We start from the raw sequence: 12,978 nt of genomic DNA, 5'->3' as shown, positions 1-12,978 counted from the left end.
CTAGTATTGGGGCCGATACAGGGCATTTACATGAGTAAATGTGAAAATGCCCCAATACATAGCGCCGATGACGCTGCTTTAAATTTTTATATAGCTGCGGGCTGCTTGTACAAGTGATCCGCCTGCTCGTCAGTCCTCCCCGCCACCTCCCATACAGGGTACGCCCTCCAAGGTCTGTGCCCCCCCCCCCGCGCCGTGGTTTTTGGGCTTCCCCACTCTTCTGGGGGACTGTGGCAAAGCATTCGGGATAGAGAGCGTAAAGCAGAGCGGAGAACTACCGTTCTCCGTCTGCTCTGTGATCAGTGACACAGGAGCGCTGTACTCGCAGCATTTCCGGTGTGTCAGCTGTCACATGTGGAGCTATAAAGAAGATACAGCACAATGCTTTGCTGTATTTACTGGATTGGAGGGCAGGCTCATAAAGAGAGCCTGTCACCTCCGAATGATATCACACAGGGACTTGATATCCCCTTTGTGATATCAATAAAGTTAAGTTAAAAAAAAAGTAAGTGATAAAAGGTAAAAATAAATACAAAACAAAGTTGCAGGCGTAGGGCATTGTGTGTGTGCGCCGAGTGCTGCCCTTATTCCGTGCCATATTGGGGTAGTGGGGCAGCAGCGCTCTCCAACATGCACATTAAAGGGGAAGTTCACTTTCCCAAGTAATTTAAGCATCCTTAAGAGGAGGGCATGAATTTGATCTAAAGAAAGAATTCAGTAGACATACAGTATAACTTAAAAATAACTTTGGAACTTTTAGGAAATTATGACAGTGTCATTCTGCAACAGTGGCTGAGACACTAACTACATTCTTCCATGTACTTGCATTTTAAAAGCCTACAGATAAAACCAAGAATGACAGAAGTAAGACAATAGCTGAAAGGTGCAATTAAATCTGCTATCAGAGGAGCTACTGAGAATTAATTAGTTTTGGCAAGACCAATATAATTTAACTGAGCACTTGAAAGTCATCTGGAGAGTGGCATGTAAGATTCAGCAGTCAACACGCAACAGCGAGTGTATGAAGACAAGTCATTTAAGAGTGATGGTGTTAATATGAGAACGAGTCATTCTTACGGATTTATGTCTTAACAATTACTTGTGGGCTTCTCAGAACTGCACCAGCAAACGTAATTAGACCAAAGAGGTAAGATTTCTGCACTGCCATTCCTATGGATAGTTCAGATTGTGGAGTGTCACTTTATATCTATGTCTTTTTAGTAAAATTGGAAAGAAAAAAAAAGTGCCCTTACTATTAAGACTCTTCACTCAACAATGCTAAGTGCCAAGGAGGGTAGCGCAACTCTAACAGCCCTTACAGAGCGAAAGCATTGTACAGCCCTTCACATGCCTCTGTATTACAGATGCTAATAAAACAATTGTATGCATCTGTCCCAACACTGTAGACCAAATTAACACTTTCTATCACTGTCTGTCACTAAATAAATACTGCCCTGATACAGAGGTTGTGATAACAGCAACGTACCCTATACCCTATCCTTAAAGAGACCCTGTCATAAGACCATTTATTTCTAAAAAAATCTTCCCAGAAGATTTGTGCATTTAAACGTCCGCAGCAGCTACATAAATGGATATTTAGGGAGGTGAGATGGGCAGAGGAGCTAGGACAGCACAGAGTGTTTAAACAGAAAAGGAGAGGACTATGATGTGCAACGGAGGGAGGTGCCGTGCTAGGGAATAGACTCCCCTGAGGCAGTCAAATTTTCTAGCCAATTTAAAAAGGTACATTACAAGGAATAACAATTTATGGAAAAAATTGCTCCAAAAGTTATTTGCTATACTTGATTTTTTTAATTTAAGTTGGTGACAGGGTCTATAACAAAAGAAACAAATGTGGTTGCTACATCTAATGTGTGCTTGGCCTTAGTTATTTTTGTGACCACTGTTACTAAGTACACAAACTTTGCCATACACCTATAGATGATCTGCAGATTTTCTATGGTCAGATGGAAAAAGTGCAAAAGATTATTCCATTTACGCTAAACTGTGTAGATGGAGGAATCTCTTGCTGGGCCAAGCTTCAGTATCTTGCTAGTCAGCCCCGCTGGCTCTCAAACTACCTGAACAATCTGATTGGATGCCGGCATTGTTCAGGTATTTTGAGAGCCAGCGAGGCTGACTAGCAAGATACTGAAGCTTGGCCCAGGGGGAGATTCCTCCATCCAGACAGTATAGCCATAGATGGAGGGATCTGTTGCACTTTCTCCCATCCTACCATAGAAAATCTGCAGAAAACCTATAGGTGTATGGCCAGCTTTAGGGCATCTTTGTTGTGACTTATAAGCTGCCTGTAGCTGTATCACTGAACTACCCGAGCACCGATGATTTTAGGCTTGAGGGAACCTGTCAAGATAGAAATAGGGAAGCCAGTATCTCTAACCTGTTTCTGAAGTAGCTTCACTGGAAAAAACAACGATGTAAAGAAAACCTCTCACCCCTAGTCCACTAATCTAATTTCATCTTACAACTCAAATCTCTTTCAGGCTTTTTTCCCCTCTTTCCTCTATCAGCCTACTATTTGTGACTGATACTTTACTGTTCCTCAACTTCTCCTCAAATCCTGCCATCACATGACTCTTGTGGTACAAATAAACATAACCATTTGATTAGTTATTAAGCAATTTTAGGATAAGTGTTACCCCTTCCAATAACCATTACTTACTTGGTCAATAGGATTCCTTACTAAAGAAAATATGCAATTTGCATAAACAAGTAACAACTCCCCAACAATAATACAGTATATGCTGTACCACTGTGCTACATTGTAGGTGTAATTACGTTCAAAGCTCCTAATATTGGAAAGAAGCAGCTTCACAACTTCTTTAGTTCCTGACCTGGAACCAGCAGTTGTCGTCAGGACTACTGATGCACACATGCTGGTTCCAGAAAAGTGTCTCGCCAAGTAGTGACACAAGGATAATGATGCCTGTACGAGGCATCTTCAAAAACAACAATGGCAGCTCCCATATTTTTAAAAGTGGCATGTCTACTTTTTGGTGGACCTCCCATTACAAAGTCCGCTTTTTTGCCAGCCCCCTGCCCGCCAACAGAAATGGTTTTAAATAGCGATTTGTAAACAAAACTAAATCGCCCGGTAGGAATTTAAAAAAAAACAAAAAACCCCAAAAACCTTTCCCTGCCTTCGATGCTTTTGGGAGGCATGGATGACATCACTGTGCCTCATGACATAGCTGGGAGCTCAAATTTCCACAAGAATGCACTCCAGCAATGAGCTGGAGTGCATCCTCGTGGGATTTCAAGCTTCAAGACTTGTCAGAAGGCATGGTGACTTCATTCATGCCTCTTGGAAGCGTAAAAATCCAGGGCCAATGTACTTTTTTTTGTGATCAGTTTGTTAACAAAATGGCCTTTTTAAAGTGGCTGGCAAAATAAGCAGACCTTCCATTTGTCACAGAATGTCAGCTTTAAAGATTAAGCAAATAAGAAGCACCAGGTCTCCATTACGGCATACTTGGATTTTTACGAGTTTAAAGGATAAGGAGAAAGAATGGTGTGATGTCAAACTATGGAAAAAAAACATTGAGACTGCTAGACATTAAGATTTCTAATTCCATGAACTACTCACCTCTGGCTGAATGGCTTTAAAAACCGGCATATCCATTAGTGTTATCTGACCCTGCAAGAGAGAGCCCAGAGGTTTAAGCCTGAAGACTATCCTCAGCAAGCAAGTAAACAGGAATCACTGAATTGAAGATGATGTATGTTTAAACATATTAGCAGCATATGATCCACTGATGTTATGTTTCCCCCCTGGGGTTCAACTGACATGTTTATACTGAGGTACAGGAGACTATGAAAAGATTAAGTAAGCAGAACAGGTCCTGCTGGCAGGGAACATTCATATTACACACTTGGAACAAGGTCAGACTGAGTTTATTGAAAAGCATATAATATTTATGATCTAGAAACCATGCTGACAATACACATCAGGTGATATACTGTATACAATGCATGCAGCCTCTGCTTCTCGGTGACCCCTAGAATGTTTGTCACACCTTTCAGATAGGATCAAAGATGTCAGGAGCTTTAAGGGTTAGTTCACTTTTGTAAGAAAATAGTCTATACAGTTCACAAGCTAAGCAGTGGCGGCAGAGGGAGAGGCTCTGAAAGAGAACAGTGCTCGCTCCTGTGATGCTGGGGCCAAAACTGCTAGCTTGTCCTGGCAGGAGGACAGCTTTGAACTCAAACAATATTGGGATTTTTTCAAGCTGGCTTTACTGGTGGGTGCAGATGACCTACAGGTATGACAGACACATTGATAAAGATTTTTATAAGCTGCCAAGTTTATTGTTAACTAGTGGGGGGGCTTGTGGACTGCAGAGGCTATTTTGTTACAAAAAAGTGAACTGACCCTTTAATATTCAGAGACAACTCTGCTGTGCTGATGGCCCTTCTCCAAAAAGGAGCAGTATGATATCTGGAAATTCAACAGTAACATGAGGTTACCTAATATTAGTCTGTCAACATCCAGATTTTAAACCCAATTACTGTGACCAAGTTAGGCATTTAAACTCAACTTACCTGTTTATAAACCGAGAGCCAGAAGAAATACCCCTGACAAAGTGTGATTGCACATAAAACAGGTTGGACGGTTATGCCAACTACTTGCTCAGTAAGTGCAGTGTCTAAAACAATGAATATATGGTGCAGCAATCCTCATGGCTCCAAGAAATTCTCTGTTTATTCCTCTGTGATGAAATACTGCAGTAATCTGTGCTTTCATTTTTCTCCTGGCTCATTGGTAACTATAGAGGTCTAGTAGCATGTGCACCTTACAACAGCATGCGACAATAGGGTTGGCTTAAGGACTGCAGAGCCCCAATGTAGGTTAAGAAACTTGCATACTTCTCACATACATGTTCCCAATACTCATCTTCTTAGCTACAGGATCCATGTTTGGGATCTGCATTGCACATAAGAAATTTTCTTTAGACATGATTAATAACTCACAACATATAAGCCAGAGTCGTGCAATCTGAGAAGCACCTCAACCCCTCTTATTAGCCGATCATTACACAAAACATAGTACTAGGGGTTTAAAGAGGCGCACACCATTGCATAAGTTAATAAAAGGAATATTATTTATTTGAAGTACACAAAGTTATATAAAGGTTGTAGACCTAAAAATTAAAAACCCTAACAAAGGCCACATTCAGTCCTTCCTTATTTTGCAGCCAGATCTGGATCCAGAGCCATCACAGTGCTGGCCCTAAGCTGAAGGAGGAAACAGATCAGCCTACGAGTTGGTAGGGGGAACGCACAGCTTGACTGAGATGGCATACCTGCTCTAATAGGGAGACAATACATGGCAATAAAAGCACTAATACCTTACCATGAGAGGTAAGGCTAAACTATAATAACAATTTAAGAGTAAACCTCCCTACACATCCCCATTTCTTATGGTTTCTTTTCTTTAAAAGGTGCACCCAACCTCAATAATGAAGTGATGCAATATCATACAGCTCTACTGATTACTCATGCAGAATATATTACATAAGCAGCAAGCTGGTAATAAAAAGTCTTTCCACCTACGAAAGTATATTATGCACATTCTTGCTGGGTCCCCTACTAGTTAGTAAGAACCTGACTGCTCACAGCTTTTCATGGAAACTGTTTAGGGACAGCTGCTGACAGGGAGAGAGTCAGAGTTAATGTCTTTAAATCTGACCGCTGTTGTCTAGAGCTGATAATCATTTAGTCAGTAACCCTTATGAGAGCATTAGATCACCTTCTAAGGTAACTTTGAAGCTCATGTGCACCCTCAAAAATGTATTACACTTGTATTTGTCTGGTCAGAAGTACTTAAAGTGTATCTAAATCCAAAAAGAAAAATGTAATATATTGCAGCTTACTAGTCCTTAGATGAGTTAGCTGCATATTCTGCCTGTCCATGGGTGGCTACACACATTCCTTCATTGTATCTATGGAGGGGAGTCATGGTGGTCACCAAGGCTGGACTTCCAACATGTCTGCCTTTGATCACCTCTATGACATGGGAGATGGGAAAATAAGTATTTTAAAGAGGAAAGATTACTTTAGCCCACAGGAAGCGACAAGGTCACAGCATTTCTGGCAAGATCAGCAGGTATTTTTGTACTTTCTGAAAATGTTCTTAGCCTGAAAAGTGAAAACCAATGCATCCATCAAGGACTGGAAAGCTGAAATACATTTAGTTTTTGTTCTTGTGTTTAGTTATTCAAAAAGCACAAATTTAGCGAATACTTTGTCAGATCTTTTTTTTCTTTCTATCATTGCTGTCCCTTCTGGGAATATTACCGCGTTCTTCCATTACCAGACACAATATACCAAGAGGAAATCTCCCCAAAGATTGGAGGCAAAATCCCACCATGGACAGTTGTCATTAAAACCAGTGTTCCCATTTGGGATATTTCTCTGTTCTGTTCTATGGGCCACTATCAGATTTAAGAGGTTGCAACATGCTCCCACTTTATTAAAAAAAAAAAAGTTTCAGATAGGAAGCTTATTCAAATGAATGGCCTGTCTTTACATTAAAGTGCTATATACCGTGCATTAAAAACACACCACGATGGTGTGAATGGCCCCTTAAATGTTTGGCTGAGAAATAAGCCAAGAACAACCCCTTAGAGATTTTTAGAGAATAAAGTTGCAATCGGTCACTGGTATGAATACCTTGGAGTACAGTATTCAAAATCACATATCCAGTGGATTATGCTTATATAGTTTATTGCGAAGTGTCATGGAAAAAAAGGGGGGGATATGTGGAATATGGACAATCTGGCACCAGCTAACATTTCAAGTTGAAACTAGCTCATTTTAAAACAGTATCAGTTTCAATAGAAAATACAGACCCCAGGCTAAAAGATGTTTAAAACAGTCTAAATCAATTACCAAAACAGTCTAAACCAATTACCAAGCAAACTCACATATTTAAAGTGCAGCACATTAATCTTCACCTACTCCCAGGCAGGTGGGAGTGTAATGGATTTCAGATTAATACAGTAGCTGCAGCACAGAAGGGGTGCTGTTCATTTATTTTCCATAACACTAAATAAATCACATTTAATAGGAGAGAAGTCAGACTACAGCGCTATCAAACCAAAAACATGCACTTACGGCATATTCCTCTGGAGTGACCATGAGGACGTCAAACACGACAGCATCAAAGCTTTTCTTTAGGGCAGCTGAATCTTTATCACTCAGGGATTCTGAGCTGCTGCTTTTCTGTCAAAAAAAGAAAGCACATTAGTCAGCGCAGTCTCATGAATGGAGCTTATAACTAGATGAAATCCTCAAGGTAATGCATACAGAAAACTAGATTTCTGGAATGGTAAATTTGCAAAACTGTGGATGCCCACCCAATGATCTCTGGCTCTCCCACATGGTAGAAGTGAGACAAGGAAACATTTAAAAGTGGAAGTATAGCGTTATCAATGTGTACATATTTTTTGACTACGCTGCATACTTACTACGCTGTTTACCTTAAAGTGTATTTCCACTTTTGAAGCCAAATTGGGATATCACCTACTCTTTATTTGTTATATGTTCTCATTAATATAACATAAGCTAAAAAAAAAAAAATGTAAATTGCTAAATTTTTTCACGCCTCTGAAAACTATAAAACTGAGTTTCCCTCTGCTATGCAAAAGGGCCGAGAGTTCATGTTTAGCATAATTAAGCCCATCTGTACTGTGCTGGCAGATCGCATTATTCATTGTAAACTAGACCTGAACTCCGTCTGCCATAAAGGATTATAGATCTAGAAGCCTAAATTCTGCTTTGTATGTTGATGAGGGAAAATTCCCTCTACTCCCACTGTGTCTGGGGACAGACTCACTGTGAAATCATTAAGAGTAGCTTGCAGTCTGCCCAAAGGGCTACTCCAAAGAAACATCTCAAAAAGTAAGAAATATCGTTATTTTTAGATATGCTGTGTAAATAGGAACACAAACACAGTTGCCAGTGGGAGCAAGGAAATATGAGCTGCAATTTCAGTGCCTCTTATTGTATATACTAGACTTTGTCCACAGTGCCTACAGCTACAGAGGTCAGAGAGGGCTTGTTATAAAGCTCAGTTACTGCTTGTTATAAATATATAAAAGTTTCAATGTCTATAGCCTGGCCACAGGATTATCTTAAATGTTATTTCTTATGAATTTCAGTTTCCCATATGTGTTATTACGTATATTTGTTCAATGACTCTGGTAAATGACTTTATATTAATGGAGGACCAACAAAGCTTTATTCACAGGATGGATGAATATTGTGGTTACATGAACTTCTGCTATTTATGAACTATTGATGCTTGTTAGCATCTAAAACACTGATAAAATACTTGATTGTGCATGGTTTGTTGCATTTGGTGTACAGTTATAGTTATAGTTACAGGTGGAAGTAAAAAAAAAAAAAAAGGGTGGTGTGCGATATAGTGAAATGGAAAGTTTAAAATTATACAGCAATCAATGCAGAATGGCACCGGCTATAGAGGACTACAAATCCCAGCAATAGTACATTATACAGCGCAATGCAGAATATCACCAGCTATAGAGGAGCAGAACAAATCCCAGCAATAGTACATTATAGCTGGCGGTATTCTGCATTGCGCTGTATAATGTATTATTGCTGGGATTTGTAGTCCTCAATACAGCGCAATGCAGAATACCACCAACTATAGAGGAGTACAACAAATCCCAGCAATACATTATACATACAGTGTATAATGTATTGCTGGGATTTGTATTCCTATGTATAATCTACAGCGCAATGTACCATCAGCTATAGATGAATACAAATCCCAGCAATACATTATAGAGCATCATGTGTGGGAAAGTGCAGGATTACCTGAGCAGTCTTCCAGCAACTTGCTCCTAAGATCAGGCCTGTCTATCGGTGGCTGTCATCCCCCCACACCTCCTCCTCCTTACTACATCTCCCCGCGTCCCTGTGCCGATCGTGGATGTGGGCGGGTGGTGAGTGTGAGGCGGGAAGGAGGTGCGGCGTGTAGAGCGTGGATGCGGGCCTGCCAGCGGTGAGCGTGAGTTGGGGAGGAGGTGCGGCGCGCAGCGTGTGTGGAGTCGTGAACAGGGCCAACTGATCGGAAGCCGATTAAATCGATTGAAAAAGTTGACAACTTTTTCAATAATCGATTATAATCGATTATGTCGATTAGTTGTTGCAGCCCTAAACTGTGCGCAAATGTACCTGGGAGAAGGAATGCAGTTTTAAAAAATGCAAATGGTGGACACACCAGGCAAGAAATATTAAGAGCTGATAAGCTTGGTAGGCAATCTCCGATCCATGGATCACAGAGAAGAGTTCCTTAACATAAGGAAAATGTTCTATAAGGAATTAGATGAGCAAATCTGAAAAACTAGTAGGGAAAATTTGTTCCCAGGACTCCACTTTTACCATTGTAAAAATAATAGTATGTGACAGAAGGTGCAAGAGAATTGGGAGGTGGAACCATTCTGAACTTGAATAAACTGTAAGGTAGGAAAGCTACCAGAGTAGAATCTGCTAGCATAAGAATGTTTGAAAATAAAAGGTCAAGAATAGAAGCCACAGGGAAAACCCAGGTGTGCATTCTTGCAGAAAATAGAAAAAAAACAAACCTTTCAATAAAGTCAACAAAAAACGGCAAAAAATAAAAGTGAACAAGTGGGAGAACTGTTTATTCCAATAAGGGAAAATATGATCTGGCGCAAGTCATTCCAAGAAGGGAAAATATGATCTGGCGCAAGTCATTCCAAGAAGGGAAAATATAATGTGGCGCAAGTCACAAGTGAAGGGGAGTTTTAAATCTTCCCTTAGATCATTTTGTAGATAAGAGGGTACAAGAAAGGTCCAAGAGTCCACAGAAACAGAAAAGACTGTGTACTTGGATCATCAAAATGTTCCTATATGCCCAAGGACGTTTGTACAGCGTTAACCAGGTTGGGAAGTCCAACCTGGTTAATGCTTACTGTTGACAAGTCCCACAACAAAGTGCATGTGGGACTTGTCAACAGCACAATTAAATACAGTATAAAGCTGGCCATACACCTTACAATTATCTGCAGATTTTCTGTGGTCAGATGGAAAAAGTGCAACAGATTCCTCCATCTACACTTAACTGTGTGGATGGAGTAATCTCCACCTGGGCCAATCTGTTGCACTTTTTCCATCTGACCACAGAAAATCTGCAGATAATTGTAAGGTGTATGGGCACCTTAAGCTGGGGTAGATAAACTCCTGAAAATGGGATAGCCATATGGGCTTCAGGTACCTCAACAGGTGTAGGCCCAATAGGGACCGAACTAAATTCTGCCATAAGTGTAGCGAGGATGTGGGTCAAGGACCCTAGCTGACGAAAAAACAAATAGTGGTAGAAACACGAGGCCTAGTAGACCAACCATGGGTATCAGGCTCTGGCAGTGAAGCTGTAGAAGCTGGAGATAAGGACAAACCTATAGGAACAGGTGTCCTAGGATCTACAATGCCAGAATCAAGCTCCTGTGGAAGTGCTTGAAAACACTCCTAGATGTAGCAGGGAAGTTCGGTCATTGGTAACTGTAGAACTGTCCTCCGCCTATGTAATAGACATGTTGCCTTAATCTGTAGACTCAATTAACTGAAGGAAGCAACGTCTAGCATACCTACAACCTGGACAGAAGGTGCAGGCGAGGATTGCAGGTGGCTGGAAGTGATTGATGACCAAAAGTAAAGGGAACAGCAAAGGGTGGAACATGTAATGTGTGTGTGAACAACACTATTCCTAGTGACTGTCGTCAACACAGAGTATCTTAGGCTGAACTTTTATACCAGAAACAATGGGGAAGTGAATAATAAAAAAAAAATAAAAATCCACTTATAGAATGAGAGGTTTTAAACTGCCTATTCTGAGTTGCAGATAAGGGTGCAGGATCAGCTAAAATCTGTTCCACCGTCTAAAGACTGGATAGTAAATCTACCTGTCGTAACTACACAACAGTGATAAGGGACATGTGGTAGAACCCAGTTCGAAGTGCAGTACATAGCAATATAAGAAACCTCAAATAAAACTCAGTGGAGTGAGTAAAGGGCCATTGTGCAAAACATTGGAAAAGCAGTGGAGACAGTGCATACAGGCCTGAGACCACATCCTTGCAAACCGCATTAAAAGAAGATATTTACAAGAGTAAGTCCCAGATGAAGCTCACTGTAAAGTAAGAGAAACCATGATAAGAGCATTCCATACCCAGAGGGAGTGACTGCTATATAGAGTTCAGAGCCTATAGGGGGGCAGAACTTAATATCTGCATTGTACCAAAGGGTTAGGTATAGAACGATATAGCAGAGCCAGGAACACAGAGGATGCTATGAAACCAGAGTGTACTAGGGAGTGATGTATTAACATTTACACAATGAGAGTTCAGAGACTATACCCGCAAATACAATCACTGTTCTGAGACTCAAGCACACCCTACAGCTAACTGACAAAAAACTGGATATACCTGAGGTAGTACCTCTGCTCTAATAATAAGAACACTCTTGGCTAACAGAGCCAGGCACATGAGTCTGGAAAATAGTATAATGTGGAGCAAAGTGTAAAGGAAACATACAAGGATGCCTTCATAATTTCCTGAGATGTATGACACAGGAAAATATTACAGACTGGGTATACTGCAGGTAGTACCTCTGCTCCAATAATGACAGTGCTGTTGACTCAGGCAGAGTATGGAAAATAACAAAATGTAAAGCACAGTATGCAAAGCGAAAATGCAAGACTGACTCCAAGGCAGTGCCAAGTATAAAGCTGGCCATACACCTTACAATTATCTGCAGATTTTCTGTGGTCAGATGGAAAAAGTGCAACAGATTGGCCCAGGTGGCGATTACTCCATCCACACAGTTAAGTGTAGATGGAGGAATCTGTTGCACCTTTTCCATCTGACCACAGAAAATCTGCAGATAATTGTAGTGTATGGCCAGCTTTAAGGTGCCCATACACTGTGCGAGTATCGCACGATAATCGTGGGAAATCCCGCGATCGTACGATAATCGCAAAGTGTATGGAAGACGTGCAACCGTTTTTACTGTACGGTCGCACGTCTTTTGTCTAGGGAGCACACTAGAAAACCAGCCGAGAATCGTACGATTTTCGGCTGGTTTGAACGGTGCTCGGGAGACAAATGCCGAACGGGCCGTTGTGCGCACGCGCACACTGCCCGTTCAGCATTGCAGTCATCGGAAGCCCGCCCCTCAGGGGGGCGGCCTTGGGATGATAGAGAGCACGATTTGCCTGTCCAAGATGGGCAGATCGTACATTTTTTAAATTACTTTACAACCATCGCAAGACTAAGGTCTTGCGATGGTTGTAAAGTGTATGGCCACCTTTAGACGATCCTGATTGCTGCATGAAGAGCTCAGTAGCATGTTAAAGTCTTGATTGAAGAAGAAGCAGGAGGGGAAAGTACCCAACCTCCTAGGACACCAACAAAAAACTGAGCCATGATGATTTGTCTACTCCTAAAAGCAACAATATAACCCAAAAGTTTATGATTTCTTCTGTTCTTGTGTCACTCAATGGATGATATAGAAAATACCTTTACCTGCACTGTTACAAATTATTCACATTAAAAGTATCCCATTCTCTGCATTAATGCAAAAAATGCCCAGTACCTTTCTCTAACCACGCCCCCCACACAAACAAACCTACGGTCAGTCATTTCCTATGACGGGAGCAGGAAGATACTCGGCTTTCCCGGAACTTCCTGGTCTTGAGGTTAAGAACTGAGGGCAAAGAAGCCATAGGCTCCTTCTGCAGTCTAAGTGTGACTATGGGAGCACGGGGCGTGGCTTGCCGCAAGCTGTGTGTGTCTATGGACGTACACAGCTAGCTGCAGGAACAAGCACGCATAGGTCTTCTCAGCAGGCGGCTTCCTGATGGAGACACCCGCACACAGGGAGGGGGGGCTAGCGGTCTCGGGATAACTTATG

At 41.4% G+C, this 12,978-nt stretch overlaps 1 protein-coding gene across 1 annotated transcript in view; it reads right to left on the bottom strand.

Moving 5' to 3' along the window:
* The window catches only part of RALGPS2 (Ral GEF with PH domain and SH3 binding motif 2), a 143,023-nt gene that overhangs the window by 106,219 nt on the left and 23,826 nt on the right, over nt 1-12,978 (bottom strand). The window contains exons 3-4 of the mRNA XM_018575286.1: nt 7,138-7,245; nt 3,608-3,658 (exon numbers count right to left, since the gene is read on the bottom strand). Of these exons, the coding sequence (XP_018430788.1) occupies nt 3,608-3,658; nt 7,138-7,245 (159 nt within the window). The remainder of the gene's footprint in view (nt 1-3,607; nt 3,659-7,137; nt 7,246-12,978) is intronic.

Source organism: Nanorana parkeri, unplaced genomic scaffold, assembly GCF_000935625.1.
Source record: "Nanorana parkeri isolate BGI_ZX_2015 unplaced genomic scaffold, ASM93562v1 scaffold52, whole genome shotgun sequence".
Taxonomy (NCBI): domain Eukaryota; kingdom Metazoa; phylum Chordata; class Amphibia; order Anura; family Dicroglossidae; genus Nanorana; species Nanorana parkeri.
Note: the sequence above shows the minus strand (reverse complement) of the source record. Positions and strands in the feature narration are given on the sequence as shown.